The sequence below is a fragment of the Lagenorhynchus albirostris genome, chromosome 2 (genome assembly GCF_949774975.1).
Source record: "Lagenorhynchus albirostris chromosome 2, mLagAlb1.1, whole genome shotgun sequence".
Taxonomy (NCBI): Eukaryota; Metazoa; Chordata; class Mammalia; order Artiodactyla; family Delphinidae; genus Lagenorhynchus; species Lagenorhynchus albirostris.
The window spans coordinates 151,581,732-151,604,117 of NC_083096.1; the positions used below are offsets into that span (position 1 = coordinate 151,581,732).

The following is a 22,386-nucleotide window of genomic DNA, read 5'->3' on the forward strand; positions in this document are numbered from 1 at the left end:
GTCGGGAACCGCAGGCCCGCCCAGCAGAGCCCGCCGCCCCCTCGAGGGCAGGCCCCTCCCCCCGCTGGCCGCCGCGGGGCCGCGGGCCATACCAGGGCCCACGCGCGGGCGGGCGCACAGAGCAGCATTGTCTGCAGCGCCGGGCACCCCTCTCGTTTGCATAGCCACGTGAAGAATGCGAGGGAGGGAGCGGGCGGGGCTGTCCCTGCGGAGGGAGTCTGGGTCGGGGGTGCAAGGAGGCCAGGGTCTGCGGCGGGACCCTGCCTTCCCCCAGTGCAGTCCGGCAAAGGGCGCGTGGGCTGCTGGGGTTGGAGGGGGCGCCGGGGGGCTGGCGGGAGCGGGGTTGTGACATTCCCCTGTACCCACGCCTGGCGAGCCGAACTGAACGTGAGGGGATTGCTAATGAGGTCGAGGAGAGTTAAACATTCCCCTGCTGCAGGGGGCTGAGCTGGGACGGGAGAGGGGAGGGGAGGTGGGGCGCTCGGAGGGGGCAGTCTGAACCCCGGGAATGTGCAGAGGCCACTGCTCCCCCCAAGGCTGTTCTGGAGCTGGGGGCTCAGGGGCCTGTGCCTCAGGCCCCAGCAGGAGCTGCTAAGCCAGCCAGCAAGGGGATTAAAGGGGCTGAACAGTCTGCCTTCCTTCAGGCTGATCCCAGAAGGTTGGTGCTGTCTCCCACCTCCCTGCCAGGCTCCTTGCTGGCTGGTGGCCAGCCCTGTCCCAGCCTTCATGGGGTCCCTCTTCTGCCCCCCTCAGATCTCAAACAGATCCCATGCTGAGTCTGGCCTCTGCTGTTTCTGATACACATGGGCCCCAGGTACCAAGGACCCCCACTCCCCAACACCCCTCCCCAACCCAGTCTCTCCATAGCTGACCTCAGAACCCACTCCAAAAAGTTCTCCCCAGTGTCTAACCCTAGTCTTACCTCCTGCAAACTGGAATTCCATTTTCTTTCTGTCCTGCGGTCAGAGGACAGAAAACCCCAAGGGTCACATCAGCAGTGCAAGGGCAAAGTCCATCATCTCAGTGCTGGTGTCTGAGATAGGAATTAGGAGAATTTTAGGGCACTCTTATCAGGCTCCTAAAGGGGTTTCCCTAGGGGAAAGGCCCTGAGAGCCAGCCGGGGGTCACTCCTCCCAGCCCCTCCCTTCTCCATCCCTGGGGAGGGGCACCACCTTGGCCACGCCCCACCCCCCACCCCCCGGGGGCTGGGCAGGAGCTTTGCTGGGGACCTTGCCCTGGCTTAGGTGGCGGCTGTGGGCGGGCCCCTGGCCTTTCCAGCTCAGGCCTCCCCCAGCATTCTAGAGCCTGAAGCCACTGCCTTTGCTGCTGCCACTGCAGGGCTGTCACCTCTCCTTCTCAGCTCTGACCACTTGCTGCACCCCACCCCCAACCCAGCTGCTCCTGTCACCTGGCCATGACCTCGGCCCCCCCAGGGACCCTGGCCCAGCCCTGAGCCCTGGAACCCCTATCCCCTCCCCTGGGCCATGGCCAACTCAGGGCTTCAGCTCCTGGGCTACTTCCTGGCCCTGGGTGGCTGGGTGGGCATCATTGCCAGCACAGCGCTCCCGCAGTGGAAGCAGTCCTCCTACGCAGGCGATGCCATCATCACCGCCGTGGGCCTCTACGAAGGGCTCTGGATGTCCTGCGCCTCCCAGAGCACCGGTCAGGTGCAGTGCAAGCTCTATGACTCGCTGCTTGCCCTGGAAGGTAGGCCTCATGCCCACTGGGATGGGGAGGTGGATATGGGGCTGGGAGGTCCGGAGCAAGCTTTCCCACGGTCTGCTGTCTGCACTGGGCTGCCCTCTGCAGCCCCTGCCTCCCGTGCACTCATGAAGATCCAGGCCAGCCTGGCCCTCCTGGGGGCAGGGGCTCTAGGTTCCAGCAGCCATGGGTCCACATGCCAGCTCTTCCACTGTAACCTTGAAGGAGTCACTGACCCTCTCTGTCCTCCTCTGGAAAGGGGACTAGGACTTTCACAGGACTCTGGGTCAGAGGAGATGAGTGCCCGGCACTCAGAGGCTCTAAGTCAAGACCCTTCCCTCCACTTCTCTCCATACTCTGCAGATACACTGTGCACACACACCTACTTGCCAGTCCTGCCATGTAGACGAGTATGCCGGCACTCGGGTACACCTACCCACACGCACAGACACACAGCCACACACGTGCACGTGCAGGTCCGCACCCAGGCGCTTGGGCACACGGCGGCTCTCCTCCCCCGGGGTGTAGGGGTTGAGCCTGACAAGCTGACTCGTAAACAGGCGCCACTGCAGCTCTACCCCTGGCTGGGGGCCGACCCGCCTGCCCTCCGCCCCGGGGCCACACAGGCCTGAGCTGGGCTGCTGTCACACGGCCCCCACCACTCCGGACCAGGCAGGTCATCTGGCCTCCCTCAGGGACCCAGACCCCCTGAGCTGCCCCCCAGGCCCGGGACTGACGCCGGCAGCAGGCATACAGCTACCACGGGTGACTCAAAGGGCACAGGGGAAGGTAACTAGAGTCGGAATGGACAATGGGGGAGGCATCCCTGTCCAAGGGCCAACCTGGGCTGAGCTGGGCCTCAGACACCCTGGGTCCTCTTTCTGGTGAATCTGAAAGGCCTGAGGAGAAACTGCCCCCCGCTGCCTGGGAGGGGTGGGCCCCAAAGGGAGGCGCCTGGCCGGAAGCAGCTGATGGGAGAACTCATACCACCCTGTCACCACACACGACCTGGAAGAACCTGCCAGGGAGAGCGAACGGTGGGGTTAAAGGGTGAGGCTCAGCCTCCACACTCTGCCCTCACGCCCTGTAGTCACCTGAGCCCTCAGGATCCCCTCACACCTGCCGCAGGTAGTAGCCCAGGAGGAGCGTCCTGCTCTAGCTCCCGCCCCTCCCATCTTGGGCTCCTCCCACCCGCCCACTTCTCCCGCCCCCCCCCCGCCCCCCGCTCAGTCCCTCCCACCCCATCCAGGTCACATCCAGTCAGCGCGAGCCCTGATGGTGGTGGCCGTGCTCCTGGGCTTCGTGGCCATGGTCCTCAGTGTCATCGGTATGAAGTGCACCCGGGTCGGAGACAGCAACCCCATCGCCAAGGGCCGAGTGGCCATCGCTGGGGGGGCCCTATTCCTCCTGGCGGGTGAGTGCCTGGCTCCTCCTCCATCCTCTTGACCGTGGCAGGTAGCCCCATCCTGGGGGGCCCTCTGGAGGCCAGAGCAGAGCTGAGACCCCCCCACCCTGTCCTTAGGCCTCTGCACTTTGACGGCCGTCTCGTGGTATGCCACACTGGTGACCCAGGAGTTCTTCAACCCCAGCACACCCGTCAACGCCAGGTGAGCACCAGGGCATGGCTTGGGCCAGGGAACAGGCTGGGCCTCCCACTCCACCTCCTCTGGGACCACTGGCCTTTGTCCAGCAGGGCACTTGGAGGGGGAAACAGGGGACGGACGAGCCCCAGGTGCTGTTACTGAGAAGCTCTCTGGAGTGGGGAGCAGCTGTGGCTGGGCCCTGAATGCCACCCCAGTAGCTAATGCTGTGGCTCTGGATTTAAATCCCAGCTCTGCACTGGCTGGCTGTGTGACTGGCAAATTCCTTAACCTTTCTGTGCCTGGTTTCCTCCCCTGTAAAAGGCAGCTAGGACCGAGGACGGAGCTCAGTGTGGTTGTGAGTGTTCTGTGAGATGGTGCAGGTAAGGGACTTAGCACAGTGCCTGGACTGTTATTTCTGTAGGAGGCACAGTGACTTTGGGCCGGAGAGATGAGGCTGGAAAAGTCCTAAGGGCAGATGGCAGAGGGCCTTGCAGCCATAGGAAGGTTTTTTTCCGTGTCCTGGTGTGGAAGTCAGGACAGTCCCTCTGGCTGTGGTGTGCAGAATGGTGCGGAGGGAGCAAGGCCAGTAAGGTGCTGATGAAAAGGTCTGGAGCAGAGGGCTTGGGGCCAGGGGCTAGCAGTGGAGAGTAGGCCCAGAGATATTTAGGAGCTAGAGTGGTCAGGACTTATAAGGCCAGGGTATGGGGGCCGAATAGGGAGCTCTGTGAAGGACCTGGCCCCTCCCTTAACTCTCAGCTCTGTGGGGAGCAGAGAATGGGATAGTCTCAACCCCAAACATCCCAACAGGCCTTGGGCCCTGGGGTGGAAGGAGAATGAGAAAAGAGATGCCTGGGTTGTTGCAGTCAGGAGGGCTCCCTGGAGGAGGCAGCAGAGTGGAGAGGGGGAGGAAATGAAGACTTCAGGAGTGAGGTTCATTCCCTGGGGCTGGCAGCTCTAGCCATGAAAACCTGCCAAGCAAGAGGTAGCTCTGCTCAGAGATACCTGGGGAGCAAGCTGGTGCTTGCTCCTGTCCCTTCAACACTCCGCAAGGCTGCCTGAGTTGCAGGTCCTGTGCTGGGCCCTGGGGACATGGATGAATCCGGTGCTGTCTGCCCTCAAGTTGCTCCCCAGGGAGCCAGACAAACAAGGAACTGAACAGCCACCCAGTGAGAGTCAGCGCCAGGCGGCGAGCGGAGGGGGGTCAGGGGAAGCCTTCGGAGAAGGTGGCATCTGAACTGGGCCCTGGAGGCGGAGCACCGGAGGCGAGACGCTCCGGCAGGGGGCGCCTCGTGCAAAGGCACAGAGGTGGGGAGACCCGAGCGCTGCAGAGGGGGCGCTGGGCTGGCCCGCTGGGCTTGTGGGTGGAAAGGCCGGAGTGCCAGGTGGAGCCGGCGGAGGAGTCTGGCCTTCTCCAGAGGGCGGCGGGAGCCCGGCGGCGAGTTCCGTGGGCCAGACCGTGACCGAGAGAGGTGGCAGGACTGCCCCGCCCCTCCTCTCCCCGACGGGCCTGGCGGGCCCCCCCACGCCCCCTCATCTGGCCGGAGGAGGAAAGGGGCTCGAGGCTGCGCGGAGCAGCCCAGCCTGAGCTGGGTCGCACCGGGCGGTGTTGATGTGCTGGGGCAGGGGCGGGAGGAAAGATGAGCGCTCATCCCAACTTACCGGGCGAGTCCGAGGACGCTTGTGAGGCCCCCGCCTCAGCTCCCCACGTCCAGCCCGCCCTCTGCTCTGCCGGGGCGGAGGCCGGGAGCCCCCGGGGGAGGACGGGGCGGGGCGGAGGCTCAGGCACACCTGATGCCGTCCTCCACCCCTTGCAGGTACGAGTTTGGTCCAGCCCTGTTTTTGGGCTGGGCCGCCGCCGGCCTGGCCATGCTGGGCGGCTCCTTCCTCTGCTGCACGTGCCAGGAGCCCGAGAGATCCAACAGCAGCCCGCAGCCCTACCGGCCCGGCCCCTCGGCGGCTGCCCGAGAGTATGTCTGAGCCCCGCGCAGCATCCGCCGGCCCCTGCCAGCACCCCGGGCGGGGCCAGGAGGGCGCAGGGTGTCCCCCCAGCTCGGTTAGGTTCTGAGCAACTTGTCCCCAACCCAGGCACCCACCCTGCGCTCTGAGACTCAGACCCAGACACTCAGAGAGAGGTGGGAGGCAGGCCCCAGCCCTCAGGCACACACGCACGGCCGGCACAGGTGCAAGCACGGCTCGGACCTGTCCACACCCCGGCCAGCTGCAGTCCCTTTCACGACCACTTATTTACTCACTGACAGGCTATGTGAGTGTCTTCTCTGTGCTGGGCCTCGAGGACACAGCAGTAAAGACAAGCTGGGTGCCCAGTGCCCTGGGGTGACCAGAGCCCATCGCCTCCCCCGGCCCATGGGCTCCTCACAGCAACCCCACGGAGGCAGTGCCGGGGGACCAATGTCCCCCACTTACACACGAGGAAACAGGTTCAGAGAGACCAGGAGGCCTGGCCCTGCTGCCTCTGAATTCAGGTTTCGCAGTATGCCTAGTGCTGCATGGACATCCACACAGATGGCTAATCCAGGCCATGTCACCCCTGCCCCAGAAATGGGCCCCGGCAGGGCTGCTGTGAGCCGCACTGGCCAGTCCCTGGGTCCGTGCCTGAACCCCATAGCCCCTGCCACCCCCCACTGCCTGCTGCTCCCCCCGCTAACCAGCTCTCCTCTCTTTTGACTTTCAGACCAGTTGTTAAATTGTCTGCCTCCACCAAGGGCCCCCTGGGTGTGTAATGTCCAGGTTCCCCAGCCTGGCTCTGTCCCACTGCCACACCTAGACCGGGTGCTTGGTATCTTTTGGAAAGAAAAGTGAACATCCAGCCCTGAGTGTGGTGTCATTTGATCTGTCCCTGGTATGATGAGGGTGGGGCCTGGCTCAGAGAGGTCAGAGCTGGTCCCTGGGGTCCTTGGGCACAAAGAGAGGGAGACAGATCCAGTGTGGGTTACACAGCGCATCCAAGCTGATCAGGAACCTCCCTAGCTGCCCTTGGGTTGGCACCAGGACCTCCTTGATTGGAGACCCCCAGTCAAGGGAAAATTAACCCAGATCAGCCCCTGCCCTCATGCTCAGGCCTCTTCCATCCCAGACATCCTCCCGGGACCCTGAGTCTCTCTCTGGCCTCTGCCCTCTGTCTCTCCTGACTGGAAAGAGCTGGTCACAGCTCTTGGAAAGAACTGTCCCTTGCCTTCCCCTGCCCTCAGCCAGCTCTGTCCTGGCTTCCTCCACCACCTGTCCTGGGACGTCTCCCACCAAGTCACCAGATCCTAAGGACGCAGCTCAGCCTTCTCCCCTGATGTGCCTCTGAGAGGTGGTCAGACAAGATGACCATCGCGCATGCACTCTCCAGGAGAAGGTAGGGGTGGGAGGGGAGAAGCAGATGGCAGAGCTGCTGTGGGATCGTCCACAGGCGCCCCAGCATGGCAGCGGCTGCACGTACACAGGGGCGTCTCAGGGGCTGGAGGGGGTGGGCCCCTGAGCCCTGGCCCCCGGAACTGTGAGCGAGAACTACAGAAGAGTGTCTCCGGGTGCCTGACGCTATAAAGCAGCGGCTCTTGGCGCGCACATTCGAGTCACCTGGGGAGCTGATGCCTAGCTCACCCCCCACCCCAGGTGTCCCAACCTAATGGGACTGAGGTGGACCTGGGCATCTGAGGTCAGCAGCACTGAGGGTACTTCTGTGAGGCCCGAAGTTTGGGGCTGGGGGGGCCACATTTCTTGCCCCTCTGAGGGGGGTCTCATGTCCAAGAAGAGACGGGACAGACGAGAGGAAGCCCATTTCCCTCTGCCTTTCCTGGGACCAGGCTGTTTCATGAGATCCACACACCCTCTCAAGAAATAAACCCCTTTTGGCTGAAACAATTGTGCATTTGATTTCTGTCACACACAGCCAGAAGAGCCCCGACTAATGCCAAATTTGGAACCTAGAAAGTGAGCGTCGCAGTGAGGGCTCCTGTTCCAGGTGTCGCTGAGCAGGTGGGGTGTGGAGCCCAGAGGCTGGCCTCTCTGTCCCAGGCGGGGGATTGGGACGCCCTCACTATCTGGTCAGGAAGCGGTTGACTGGGAAACCACGTGTCATCTCTTGCGGTTCAGGGACCACCAGAGGCTTGGGACTTGGTAGGAAAATGTCGGGATAGAGTGTGCTGGCTGCTTCAGAGATAGGCTGTGAGAGAGACAAGCTCTGGGCCAGCGGGCAGCATGAAGGCAGGGTGGAAACAAGCTTCCGTGTGATCCTTCGTGAAGAGAAAACTTTTGTGGCTATAGCCAGAGATTGGAGAGCTGGAGAGTCAGCTGACCACTCACAACCCAATCAGTACACTGATTAACAACGGAGTGGGGTCCTGGCAATGGGAGGATGCCTGGGAAAAGTTTAGAGTTTGCAGCTAGAAGAGTTTGGGAGGCCTGATCCCCTCCCCCATGCCCCCAGTCTCTCCTCTTTCAAATGTCTACATCACGGTCACCTCAGCTGCCAACCTGTGACAGGGCGAACTGTCCAGCTTTCCTGTTTCCTGTCCCAGCCTCAAGGCTAGAGGGCTGAGAGGAGACCCAGGAAGGTGGGTCAAAGGGCATGATCCTAAAGCTTGCGCTGTTGTTTATTAGCAGAGTTCCTCCAAGAATGAAATTGGCAAGCCATAAAAGACGGTTTCGGGAGGGATATACCTGTGCCCTCAGCCCCGAAGGAAAGCCCAAGTACCGTGGCAACAGGTGTTCAGCTAAGGGGAGTGAACTGGGAGCTGGAGCAGCTGACCAGTGCACTCATCTATTGCCTGAACCTGAGAATATGGATAGGAACTGAGTATCAGATGATGTCAAGGAATTATGGTTAATTTGGGGTTATATGTATTGTTTATTTTATGTGATAACAACACTGTGGTTATTATTTTTTTAAGCCTTGTCTGTCAGAGGTGCACACTGAAACAATATAATGGCTGGATTTGCTTTAAAATACTCTAGGAATAGAAAGGTCAGGGGCAGGAGAGATTATAAAATAAGATTGGTAAATGCCAGTGGTACTTAGGGGTTCACTCCGCTCTTCTGCACGCATGTGTGTGTGTGTGTGCGCAAATGAAAAAAATCTAAAGGTTAAAAATACGTCTAAGTTTGGACTTCCCTGGTGGCTCAGTGGTTGAGAGTCTGCCTGCCGATGTAGGGGACACAGGTTCGTGCCCTGGTCCGGGAGGATCCCACATGCCGCAGAGCAGCTAGGCCCGTGAGCCATGGCCGTTGAGCCTGCGTGTCCGGAGCCTGTGCTCCGCAATGGGAGAGGCCACAACAGTGAGAGGCCCGCGTACCGCAAAACAAACAAACAAACAAAAATACGTCTAAGTTTTACTGGTTGTGTAATTTAGTATCCTCCCTGCTGACCACTGGAATAAAGGTGATGAATAGAGACTCTCGCTACTCAGAGCACAGTTCTCCAACCACAGGATTCGCATCCCCTGGAAACTTGTTAGAAATACAGAATCTCAGGCCCCACCCCAGACTAGGTGAAACAGATTCAGCATTTTAAGGAGACCTCCAGGTGACTCCTACACATACTGAAGTTTGGGCTAGGGAGAGCTGTGTGTTGCTTCTCCTTTTCTAGATTTTAACTGAGAATTGCAACTGAGCTACCATTGAATACTGGATGTAATGAAAGTGGTTCAATTTAAGATTTTGCCTAGAGTTGGACAAGCTTATGGGGAACCACAATGAAACCTGATCCAGGCGACACTGGCCATGGAGAATGGACAACACCCAAAGCAGTGCTTCTTGACCTTTTCCCCTCGTAGAGCACATGAAAACAATATTTAATTCAATTTATGAGACCATTGCAGGCAATTTTATTCTGGACAACAGTCTTGTTGAAAACAACTAAAAATGTGGAGGAAACTGATTCACTTTGCTGTACAGCAGAAATTAACACAACATTGTAAATCAACTATACTTCAATAAAATTTTTTTAAAAAGAAGAAAAAAATGTTGAGGAAAGGGTAAACAATTCTTCAAAGCATCAAAGGGCTGACACGATGCTATGGAATCACAGAGTCAAAACCCGAAGCACTGCCTCTCCCTCTCTGTGCAGTGGCCCATGTGGTCACCGCAAAGCTGAAGAGTCCTTGGCTGGCAGGGTCAGGGATTGGTTACGTATAAGGGGATTGAACAAATAAGTAAATACACTGAAAATAATGGGAGCCAGGCTTCTCATTGTCAGAGAACGGATTTACAAAGATGGAAACGAGGAAGACTAGAATAAATCTTGTGGAGTTGGATTGGAATTGGAGGTATCTGGATGAACACACAGCTTTTTATATATGTAGATAAATGTAGAAATAGATAGTTGTGTGTGTATGTACATGTGTGCGATATACATACACAGAGCCTTCTGTAACCATGGATGCGGACCTGGAAAGATGGAGAGCCGACTGCACTACATTTTTTTTATATAAGGGACTTGAGCATCCGGGGATTTTCGGTATGGTTGTGGTTGGTGGGGGAGGGGGCTGGGTGTCCTGGAACCAATCCCCCATGGGTGCTGAGGGTCGACTGTACATATATCTGTGAGCTCTATCCCCTAGACAGGCCAAGAACAATGAGCCCCAGGGGCAAACCCATATCTTGATTTCTGAATACCATTCTCTACTAAAAGGTAGCAGAACTCCAGGGAGAAATGGCGGATTCGAGGGCTGGGGTAAGGAGAGTACAAAATAAACTTGGATCATCTCGTTCCAGAAAGTAAGAACGTGCTCAAGGAATGACAGGTCTAAAGGATACAGAAGCCAGAATAAAGGGGTTCCCTCTGGCTTCATCTGAAACAATTTGAGTATCAAAGTAAATAATAACAGTAATGGATTTTAACTCCATGAATAAAAAAATAAGAATCCACTAGTCCATACTGATATAAATAAATAAATAAGTGGGTAAGAAGAAAAAGCTCTACAGTAAAATGCCAAGTAATATATTAACTAAGAAGTACAAAATATTTAACTTTGCAGTGATGAACATAGCAGGCATATCTTAAATGATAAGAGTTAACACCACCCGTAATCGGACAAGGCAAAACTGTGTGTCCCTTGATACAATGCACTGAGAAGAACACAGCATCATTTATGTGATATTCCTGCTAAAGGTGCATAAACTGAGTCTACTTAAGATGGACAAATACAAATTGAGGTTATTCTGCAAAATAACTGCCAGTACCCTTGAAAACTGTCAAAGTTACGAAAGACAAGCAAAGACCGGGGAGACTGAAGAGATATTACAACTACACGCAATGAATCATCTTGGACCTATAAAGGACATTCTTGGGACAACCAGTGAAATTTGAATGGTGTCTGTGGTTGAGATGATAGTACTATATCAAAGTTAGTTCACTGTGAACAGATGGTTTTGTAGGACATTGTCCTTGTATTTTAGGAAATCACACACAAGTACTAGAAGAATAATGAGGCATCAGGAAAAAAATATACATAAATACACATGAAGAAAGAGTCACAAGGCAAATCGTTGCAGTATAATATTAATTAGGCAATCTAAGTGAAGGGCATGCAGGAATGCTTTGACCTATTCTTGCAATTTTTCTCTAAAGTTTGAAATTATCTCAAGATTGAAATTTTGTTTTTTTTTTTTTTTGCTGTACGCGGGCCTCTCACTGCTGTGGCCTCTCCCGTTGTGGAGTACAGGCTCCGGACGCGCAGGCTCAGTGGCCATGGCTCACGGGCCCAGCCGCTCCGCGGGATGTGGGATCCTCCCGGACCGGGGCACGAACCCGTGTCCCCTGCATCGGCAGGCGGACCCCCAACCACTACGCCACCAGGGAAGCCCAAGATTGAAAGTTTTTTTAAAAAAGTCTAAGGGAAAGCTAGAATACTGGAAAGCCACTCTTCTAAGAGGGCACTTGAAAATGCCTCCAAAGATGGAGATGGAAATGAAAGCTTTGAACTCACCTACGATGAAAACAAAATCTTTATTTCACCTTCTTTTTTTTTTTTTTTTTGCGGTATGCGGGCCTCTCCCTGTTGTGGCCTCTCCCGTTGCGGAGCACAGGCTCCGGACGTGCAGGCTCAGCGGCCATGGCTCACGGGCCCAGCCGCTCCACGGCATGTGGGATCTTCCCGGACCGGGGCACGAACCCGTGTCCCCTGCATCGGCAGGCGGACTCTCAACCACTGCGCCACCAGGGGAGCCCATCACCTTCATTTTTGAGAGATGATTTTGCTGGGTATATAATTCTGGGTTGACTTCCCCCATCTTTTTCAGTCTTTATAGATGTCATGCTAGTGCTTTCTAGCTTACATAGTTTTTAAATGAAAACCCTGCTGTAGCTCTTATTTTTGCTCCTTTGTTTCTCTCTGGCTGCTTGTCATATTTTCTCCATCTCTGGTTTTCAGAAGTTTGACCATGAAGTGCCTGGGTGTGTTTTTTCCTGTGTTCATTTTGCTTGGGGTTTTCTGAGCTTCCTGGATCTGTGGTTTTTTTACCTTTCACTGACTTTGGAAAATTTGCAGCCATTATTTTCCCAAACATTTCTTCTGCTACATTTTTCCTGTCTTCATCTGCTACTTCAGTCACATGCTTAATATTGTGTCACAGCTCTTCGAGAGTCTGTTCTGTTTTTTCCATGTTTTCCTCTGTTTTGTTTGTATAATTTCTACCAACTTACCAAGTTCATGACTTTTTGCTCTGCTGTGTCATCATTTGATAAGCACATCTAATCAATTCCTCATTTCTGATGATAGTGGGCTGCTGATACCTGGAGTGCTTAGTTTGAGACCTGGAATCCAGAGTTTTTCTTAGTGTTCCTGAGCTTTAGCATTCAACACTTCCTGCATGCCTGCACAAGAGGGAATCTGTCTCCATGCTCCTGCCCCTTCCCCAGCAGCAGCTGGCCGTTGCTCGCTTTATGACGCAAGGCTCATGTTGGTGGCAGGGAGTTTTTCTCAGTTCTGCTTCAGTCTTAGTCATAGACAGGCCCTGTGCACATGCACATCTGAACTCTGCCTCGTAATGACAGTGGGGCTTGCGGGGGAGGGAGTTTCCTGCCCTCCCATCAGGCAGCAGACTTCTGTTTTGTATCTGTTCAGGATCCTAGTAATGAGTTTCCTACTTTTCTCTAGTGTAAGGCAGCTTTTCCTTCTACCCCATCTCAGAGGTAGGCAGCCTTGGTTTAGGACCTCTTTCTTTGCTTTTCATTCCTTTTTTATCTCCTAATATTCCAAATGGGATCATTATCTTCGGCTTGTTAGTGCAGGTCTGCTGCTTGTGAATGTTCTCCATTTTTGTCTCAAAATGTCTTTTTTTCACCTTCATATCCTACTGTGTATAGAATCCTAGATTGACAATTATTTTCTTTCAGGTTGCTGAAGATATCGTTTTACTACTCTGAAACTATAATTTTACTATTTTCTGGCATCCATTGTTTCTGTTGAGGAATGAAATGGCTTAAATGTCTCTCCTCTGAAAGTAATTTTTTTCCCCTCGTTCCTTGTAATATATCCTCTTTTGCTTTTTTTTTAAAAAAATTGTGGTACAATTTTTGATGTGTTTAGATGTGGATTTCTTTTTATTTAACCTCTTTGGAATTCTTGATTATTTTTTTTTTTTTTTTTTGCGGTACGCGGGCCTCTCACTGTTGTGGCCTCTCCCGCTGCAGAGCACAGGCTCTGGACGGGCAGGCCCAGCCGCCATGGCTCACGGGCCCAGCCGCTCACGGCACGTGGGATGTTCCCGGACCGGGGCACGAACCCGCGTCCCCTGCATCGGCAGGCGGACCCTCAACCACTGCGCCACCATGGAAGACCTTGACTCTTTCTTTTGGTGTTTCCCCCTCTCCCCACCCCCGTCATTTCTGACTGAGTCTCAGCCATTATCTCTTCAGTTTTCTCATTTTTTCTTTCTTCTGTGACTCCAGTTACAGACTGGTTGATTTTCTTACTATATTCTCTATCTCTTAGGTTTTAGCCTCTATTTTCCCCTTTTTTTATTTTCTGTACTTCATTACAGATGATTTCCTTCAACTATCACTCAGTTAACTAATATTTTATTATTTTTTTAAGTTTTATTTTTTGGCCACGCTATGCGGCTTGCACGACCTTAGTCCCCCGACCAGGGATGGAACCCAGGCCCTTGGCAGTGAAAGCGCTGAGTCCTAACTACTGGACCATCAGGGAATTCCCTAATTTTATCTTCAACTGTGTTTAATCAGCTTCTGAACCTGTTCATTGATTTCTTTGGTGTATTGTATTTTTATGTTCTCAGATTTCCACCTGGTTAATCTTTTAAAATCTGCTGTGTCAATTTAAACAGTCTCTGGTTCCCTTCTTTATGAAATTTATTTCCCCACCTTCCTGGAGGCTGAAAGTTCAAGATCTAGGTGTCAGAGTTGGTTTCACTCTGAAGCTTCTCTCTTTAGATTGTAGAAGGCTTTCTTCTTCTGGTGCCTTCATGGTCCTTCCTTGTGTGTGTCCATGTCTTAATCTCCTCTTCTTATAAGGACATCAGGTAGATTGGATTAAGCCTCACCTCCTTGATCTCATTTAACCTTACCTCTTTAAAGACTCTATGTCCCAATAAGTCACATTTGGCAGCACTGGGGTTAGGATTTAAATACATGAATTTGGGTTGGAGAGGGTCACAATTCAGCCCATAACACCTTCTAAAATGTTCAAGCTTCTCCTTTTATCTAATGAATGTAGTAAACGTAGTCGCTTTACATTCTGTGTCTGGTATTTTCGGTATTTGGGCTTCCTGTGGGTCTTTTGCCATTGTCTGCTGTTTCTGCTGGTCCTTGTTCATGATGACTTGTTTCCTTGTAGACCCAGTTATCTTTGAATATATGCTTGATTTGGCACTTGGAAAGTATCTGTAGAAATAATTCAAAGCCTAGGATTATATAATTTTCCACAGATAATATTTTATTTGCTTTAGCTTGGTGCCTGGGGTGGGGGGAGTGGAACCAGCAATTCAGGATCAACTTTACCCAAGTTTAGGGCTTGAGATTTCTGGGCCCCCACCTGACTCCAAGTCAGGTTGCAATCTATGTGAGGGTTGGTTTAATTTACTACCACGGTACAACCATTCAAAGTCCTCCTCTCAAGTCGTGAGGTAGTGTACAAGGGTTCACACAGTTGGTGGCCCAGACTCCAGATTTTTCCCTCTGGCACAGTACAGCTGCCTCTTCCAGACCAGCAAACTTTTTTTTTTTTTTTTTTTTGCGGTCCGCGGGCCTCTCACTGCTGTGGCCTCTCCCGTTGCGGAGCACAGGCTCCAGACGCGCAGGCTCAGCGGCCATGGCTCACGGGCCCAGCCGCTCCGCGGCTTGTGGGATCTTCCCGGACCGGGGCACGAAGCCGTGTCCCCTGCATCGGCAGGCGGACTCTCAACCACTGCGCCACCAGGGAAGCCCGGACCAGCAAACATTTAAACTTCCAGATCAGCTGACAATCAGTGGGTAAGAGCTTTTATAGGTGAAGGGAGGGGGCTACGTGCAGAAACAGCACAGTCAGCTCTGACAGTCATCTTGAAATTGGTCAAGACCAATGGTCTGATCAGCGTCATCTTGATTAAGTACAGTTAGACTTCAGTTCCAGGGTCGGTTTGTTCCCAGTTCCCTGAGCCCAGTTCTCAGAATTGTGGCAGCTTACGTTATTTGCCTAGTGTTCTTGGCAGTCTTCAGCAGAAGAGTTGGTCCAATGTTACCAGAAGTGGAAAAGTCATCTTGTCAGAGTGCCCTCACATAATTTTAGAATACATTTAAAAATTATTAGTCAAGTAGAACATTTTTATTATTTCCTGTTCTGTGAAAGTGATTGTTCATGACAATCAAAATTAACAAAACAATATTAGATGTTGGGCTTCCCTGGTGGTGCAGTGGTTGAGAGTACGCCTGCTGATGCAGGGCACACGGGTTCGTGCCCCGGTCCGGGAGGATCCCACATGCCGCGAAGCAGCTGGGCCCATGAGCCATGGCCGCTGAGCCTGCGCGTCTGGAGCCTGTGCTCCGCAACGGGAGAGGCCACAGCAGTGAGAGGCCCGTGTACCGCCAAAAAAAAAAAAAAAAAAAAATTAATGTTAAAATACCATAGTTGGCTTAAAATTATTATATCACCTCCTTTTAAAAATTTTTTAAGTTTTAATTTAAATACATACCCCAAAACTTGTATAATGAGCACATGAATCTTGCTTTGTGATATTTTTACAAAACTGGGAAAGAAAGATGATGTACAAATGAAAAAGCCTTTAAATATTGGTTGTTTCCACTAAAGTTTTTCTTCCTTAGGCCATCTAAATTCCCTTTGTACAGAACCTGACAATCACTATAAGACCCTAAAACTATTGAATAGTTTTCTGTTTCAAGCCTACTCTTCTCTGTATCTTTCCTCAGCATCTTTACCATCATGCTTCAATTTTTTATTGTGGTACGACACACATAACAAAATTTACTGTCTAAACCATTTTAAAGTGTACAATTCAGTGCTATTAAATATATTCATATTGTTGTGCAAACATTGTTACCACCCATCTCCAGAATTCTTTCCATCTTGCAAAACTGAAATTCTATACCTATTATACAATAACTCTTCATTACCACTATTCTATTTTCTGTCTGTGATTTTGTCTAATCTAAGTACCTCATATAAATGGAATCATATGGAATCTGTCCTTTTGTGATATGTTGGATATAGGATTCTTGGATGACAGTTTTTTCTTTTAGCACTTTTAATATATCAGCTACTGCCTTCTGCCTCCAAAGTTTCTGAGAAATCTTCTGATAATCTTATTGAGAATCCCTTGTATGTAATGAATTGCTTTTTTCTTGTTGATTTCAAGATTCTTTGTCTTTTGAGTTTGTTTTTAGTATGTCTTGGTGTGGGTCTTTTTTAGTTCATCTTGGAGTTTATTAAGCTTCTTGTATGGTTATATTCATGTATTCCATCCAATTTTGGACATTTTCAGCCACTTTTTCAAACATTCTCTTTGCCCCTTTTTCTCCTCCTGGAACTCCCACAATGTGTGTGTCTGTCAGTCTGCTTGATGGTGCCCCACAAAGTCCCTTAGGCTCTGTCCACCTTTCTTCACATTTTTTTTTCTGTTCCTCAGACTCAATAATTTCATTCTCCTATCTTCAAGTTCACTGATTCTTTCTGCTGCCTGCTCAAATCTGCCTTTGAGTCCCTTTAGTGAATACTTTCTGTTATTGTAATTTCCAGCTGTAGACCTTTTTGGTTTCTTTTTAGGTTTTCTATCTTGTTACTGGTATTTGTTTTGTTTATACATTGTTTACTTGACTTTCTCCACATCTTTCTTTAGTTCTATGAGCATCTTCAAACATTTGTTCTAAAATCCTTGTCTAGTAGATCTGCCACCAGATCATTCTCAGGGATAGTTTCTGTTGGTTTATTTTCTTTCCTTTGGACCATATTTTCCTTTTTCTTTGTATGCCTTATGATTTGTTATTGTTGTTAAAAACTTGACACTGAATCTAATAATGTGGTAATCCTGGAAATCAGGTTGTCTCTCTTCTCCAGAGTTTGCTGTATTGTCTCTTTTGCTCTAGGCTGTCCCTGGGCCATCAGCTTGAGGTGTAAATTTAAGGTATTTTCAGGTCTCTTCTCAGCCTGTGCATGTGCAGTGACTTTCTAATTTCCCCCATATATGTGATTGCTTTTGATTGTCCTAGTCTTTAATGTCTGGCTCTCAACGGGGGAAAAAGACTAAAATGAAGAGGCGGTAGACACCAGCCATTTATATCCCCTGAAGTCACTTCAGCTGGAGGGGAGGGGCTTGCAACAGCAGGGGTAAGTGCAACAACAATGGCTGCTGTGTTTGCATCTCCTTCATCAGAAGCAGCTGAGTGATTAGTCAGAACACATAGCCCCAGTATTTGGGGGACGGGGTCCTTATTGCTCACCCTGGCTGCTGCAAGATATGTGCAAGGTGCTCCAGGAACATGTGCACGACTGCCTGCCATAGGGCTGAGCTGGGTGGGGGATGGGTAGCCTCAGCTGAACTAAGAGCTGAAATTCCCCAAATTAATCTCAATTTACTATACGTCTTCCCTGGATGTTGCAAGCCTTCAATAGACTCCACAGCACCAAAGTAGTTACATCAGACCAATATTACCTGTGTACTGGTTGTCAAAGTTAGGGGGACGGATTCCTGGTGCTTCACATGCAGCCATCTTCCCAGAATCTTTATCTCCTTACTTTTCTGTGATGCTCATGATGTTAGTCTGGGTTCTCGACTAAACTCCCAAATAGGATTAAAATGCAAGGATTTTATTAGGGAAACACCTTTCAAAAAATAGGGGAGGGAGCTAGGGGAGCCATCAAGCCTAAGTGAAGGAATAGTGGGTAGCAGAATCATAGACTACCATGCAGCCTAAGGGAAGTTTGGCAAGGCCATCATGGGTGTCCTTGAGCCAAAGTTGGCTGTCAGAGGAGTTCCATGTCTTCCAGGAACAGGACTGCTTTAGAATCTCTGCTGAGCCTACTCCTTGGCTTGGGAGCACTTGGAAAGCATGGCCACAGGACAAACGTGGTAGATTTCAGAGCAAAGCATCTTGGATCAATTATATTATCTGTAGTTAGAGATCTACAAGTCATAATCTCATGGCCACAACTTCAGTTTACAATTTTCAGAGCTCTTATCTAAGTTGATCCTTAAAATATTCCTGTAATAAGTCAACATTTACTGAGCACTAACAAAACGTAAGGTATTCTCACTTAATCTTCACAAGAAATTTAGGGAGCAGGTACTATTTCTATCTCTTTAAGATTTTAAAAGCTCATCCTCCCCTGCATTTGGATTAGGCAGTTTGATGGTGGGATCCAGGAATCTGTTGACTTTCTTGTGGGTGGTGCATAGACCTTACTTAGAGAAACACTTCAATGTTCAGTACTGAATGTGGTAGCTCCAAACTGAAACTCTGGGGGTGAAGTTTCATTGGCAGGACTGGAACTCAGGTTTTCTGACTCCAAATCACTTTCCATCCTGGTGTCTCAAATCTATGAAAATTGAATTTTATGCAATGTTATGCAAAGGGTAAATGAGGCATTTGGTTGCACTATAATCATAAAGCTCTGCTTGGTTGGCTCCTTTTCCCTCAACCCCACATAAACATGTCTCATCCTAAAAGACCCTTCCCTCAGATTTATCTATCTCTGGAGTGACCAGAACTCCCATTCTGGTCAGTCTAGGGCAGTCCTTTCATCCCAGTGTAATTGACAACCAAATCCCTTTCACTCTCAAGAGCATCCTATTCAGCTGACACATAAATTATATAATCTAACATAACTAGTTTATCTGCTCTTCCAGCAGCAGCCCTTGCTTCCTGCATCCCACTTCCCAACTTCCACACACTGAGATTTTACTCTGTACTCTTGTTACAGATCCTGGGATAAAGCAGAACAAACAAAAATCTCTGCCCTGAAGATTACTGTCTAGCAAAGACAGAAAATATGCAGTTTTGATTAGCAGATGCTTATATATACTATGGAGAACAATCAAGCAGGGGAAGGTGGTCAAGAGATCTGGGCATGGAGGGGGCTGCTATTTTAAACAGAGTGGTCAGGGAAGGCTTTCCTATTCCCTCCCCAAAATAAGAGGGAGAAAGCCATTTATAATACTAGAGTTCTCTGGGGAAACAGTCTTCCTGTCAAGAGGCAGGAGTGTAAAGGCCTTGAGGTGGGAATGTGCTTGCACATTCAAGGAAAAGGAGGCCTGTGAGGTTTGAAGGGAGTAAACCACGGGGAGAGCAGTGAAAAGTGGTAGTGGGACAAATGGGGACACACTGTGAAGCCTCTCGCAGGATGCTGGCTTTTGTTCGTAAGAAAGAATGGAAACCTCTAAGGTTTTGAGCAGAGAAGTGACCCATAGTCTGACATCACTTTTAAGAGGACAGACACCCTGGCTGCTATGTTGAGAATTGACTAGAGAGGGGTGGGACAGGAAAAGGAAGGTAGCAGGGAGCTCACCTAGCAGGTACTACAGTAACCCAAGTGAGAGGACTAGAGAGGGGTGGGACAGGAAAAGGAAGGTAGCAGGGAGCTCACCTAGCAGGTACTACAATAACCCAAGTGAGAGATGACAGAGGTCTGGACCCATGTGGACAGAGGTGGTGAGAAGTGGTCAAATTCTGGTTATCTCAAAGGCAGAATCAACAGGGTTTGCAGACCCATTGGATGTGGAGTGTTCGAAAAAGTGAGAAGTTGGGATAGACTCTGAGGGTTTTGGCTGGGACCTGTAAGGATGAACGGGCTGTTGCTGAGATGGGGAAGGCTGTGGGAGTAGCAGCCCTAGTCACCCCTCAACCTGCTGAGTCTGGGGCAACCCCATTTCCACAGGGCTGCTCTCACCCTTAGTCTCCGTGTCACCAGTGGACACTTTTCAGCCTCCACCTTCTTGGACCTTTTGGTTTTGATGCCAGCTGAATCACTTTGTTCTCTAGGATTCTGAGACGTCCCCCTTCCTGGATTCCCCACATCTTTGGGCCTCCACAGATGCTCTGATGTGATGTCCTCCATGACCACAGCTTGCAATAGCCACCTGACGAGCATCAAACGTTCAGCTTCAGCCTACACCTCACTCCTTAGCTCCAAATCTGCTTCCCACATACTCCCTATGGATGCCCCAGACACCTCAAACTCTGTATATCTGAAACCAGACCCCTCCCCTTTGTGTATTCTCTATTCCAGCAAGTGGCACCATCTGTATCACCACTCTGCAGTCATGCCCCATTCTTCCCTCTTCCTCATTCCACATTCAACTAGTCACCTCAATCTGTCAACCCCATTTCCGAGAACATCTCAAATCTGATGTTCTTTCCTACTGCCTTATCTATGGTCTCATCTTATCTGGACTTCTACAGCAATGTCCAAATTGGCCACTATTTTGTCCCAGAGTAATCTAAAATGAAAATCATTCTATTTAAAAATCACCCACAGGAATTCCCTGGTGGTCCAGTGGCTAAGACTCCATGCTTTTACTGCTGAAGGCCCGGGTTTGATCCCTGGTCAGGGAACTGAGATCCCTACAAGTTGCACCTTGCCAAAAAGGTATAAATAAAAATCATGCAGATCCCCTATCACCAGCTTCTCAGCCCAGACAGAAGGGCTGTATAGCTGGCTGCCCCGAACCAGTAAGAAGTACTAAAACATCACTTGGATAGGTGTAAATGTTGTGCAAGTTGACTCACTTCTTTGTACCATTTATAGCCTTTAAAACGAGCAGCCAGACTGATGGGACGTAAGCAGGCCTTCCAATATCTGAGGCACCATTCAGAGCAGGGAGAGGCACAATTCCTAACAAAAATGCTCCTTCCCGAGCCACAAGCCAGCTTACCAGCCTTGGTGTCAGACTAATCCTTCCATTAGCCCATGACAGGCCTAATGTCAGACTAATCCTTCCATTAGCCATGACAGGCCTAAGCCTGTCATGGGCTACACTTGCCTGTTCATCTCTACCAGATTCCCATTCACTGCTACCACAGCTCCCATTAGCTCTCCCCTGCTCATCTGACCCAACATTGCTCCCTTCCCAAACCCTCCATTGTGACCTCTGGGTTCAGTCACCGGCTTTTTCTCTGAATGTTCTCTTACTCTATCTCTAACCAGACTCGTGCCTAGGACACTACTTCCCTTGGAGCCCTTTCGGTGATGATTTTTTTCTTCTTCAACACCAAGTACTGTGTCGTCTGGTAGTGGGCTAAGTCTATTACACCACTGCCACTTCTAAACACAAATTTTCTTGCAGTCCATGCTTTCAAGCTAAGCCCACTATCCAGCAGCATTCCTTCACATTCCTGGGCCTTCTCCACACCCACTTCTACCAACACTTGTGGGAACTGCAACATTCACTGAACACCATGGTCTATTTTTGACCTCTTCATGTCCAGTACTGTCTTCCTCCTCCTGTCTTCTACTCACATCATCCTAACCTGAACTGCCACTACCAGTAACTGCCACATGTCTCCAGGCTGAGTATGCCAAGCTAAGGCCACCACCTCATATTCTTCCAGCTCCCTTAAATTAGTACTTTTACTCCATTGGGCCAATTTGGAATACTTGCCAACTCCTGGACAATTCCAATCACCAAAGGTGGCTTTGCACTCTTACTGACTGGCTACCCAGGATTCACCCACGGATCTGGGGATGGGGGAAGTGGATGCTGGGGGACAATAGCATCAACTATAATCTTGCATTCACTTTCACTACCTTTGCTTTTTCCCTCCTGTTAGATTCAGCTGGCCAAGCTCTGGTTAAACCCAACCCTCCACCTGCTGGCAATTCTATTTCCCTGGTATACTTTTTCCCCATTCTCCAAGACAACTACACCTTTTTCTCTCCTCTAACCTCCAACCTCTCTTCTTCCTTTTCTAAAGTCCACCAAATTTTTTTTTTTACTGAACCGAATCTTTTTTTTTTAGATTTTCTAAAATTTATTTTGGCTGCACCTGGTCTCAGCTGCAGCATGCGGGATCTAGTTCCCTGAACCAAGGAATGAACCCAGGTCCCCTGCTTTGGGAGCATGGAGTCTTACCCACTGGGGCACCAGGGAAGTCCCTTACTAAACCTAATTTGAATAGATGGATTGACATCATTCTCAATATTCATGAACATGTAAATGCCCATTTTTCTTTAATGTCTTTCAATGGTCTTGCTTCCTCCCAGAGATTTGGAAAATGTTAGTCCTAAATATATTTCCCTGATACTACTGTATTTATTATACAAAATAAATTTTAGCCATTTACTATTACTAACAAATTATCCATTCTTGACTGCTAGCTCTTTTGGTTTATTACCACTACCACCTATTCCTTAAGTCTTACCTCACTGCCTAGGTCATCTAGTACAAGGTTCAACAGAAACGATAAGCATCCTCACCTAATTTTGACCAGAACGAAAGAAGACAACAGGCCCATAGCACCTTCCGTGCTCTCTGCTCCAGTCACGTGGGTCTCCAAGAACATGAGGTATTCATGTATTCATAACCCTTACACAGCTGGAGAACCAAACTCATGGATAAGTGTCAAAAGCTAAGGAAGGTTGTCACAGAGCAAATCACTGCTGCTACTGCTGCAAAGCACTGCTTCCACCACCCCTCTTCTAGTAAACAGTAC

At 50.3% G+C, this 22,386-nt stretch overlaps 1 protein-coding gene across 1 annotated transcript; it reads left to right on the forward strand.

Annotated features, from left to right (window-relative positions):
- The first annotated feature begins 1,310 nt into the window (after window positions 1–1,310).
- CLDN19 (claudin 19) lies at window positions 1,311–6,111 on the forward strand. The gene is made up of 5 exons (XM_060142658.1): window positions 1,311–1,707; window positions 2,951–3,115; window positions 3,224–3,308; window positions 5,099–5,251; window positions 5,977–6,111. Exons 1-5 carry the CDS (start codon window positions 1,485–1,487, stop codon window positions 6,023–6,025), a joined length of 675 nt encoding a protein of 224 aa, XP_059998641.1. The 5' UTR covers window positions 1,311–1,484; the 3' UTR covers window positions 6,026–6,111.
- The last annotated feature ends 16,275 nt before the right edge of the window (window positions 6,112–22,386 follow it).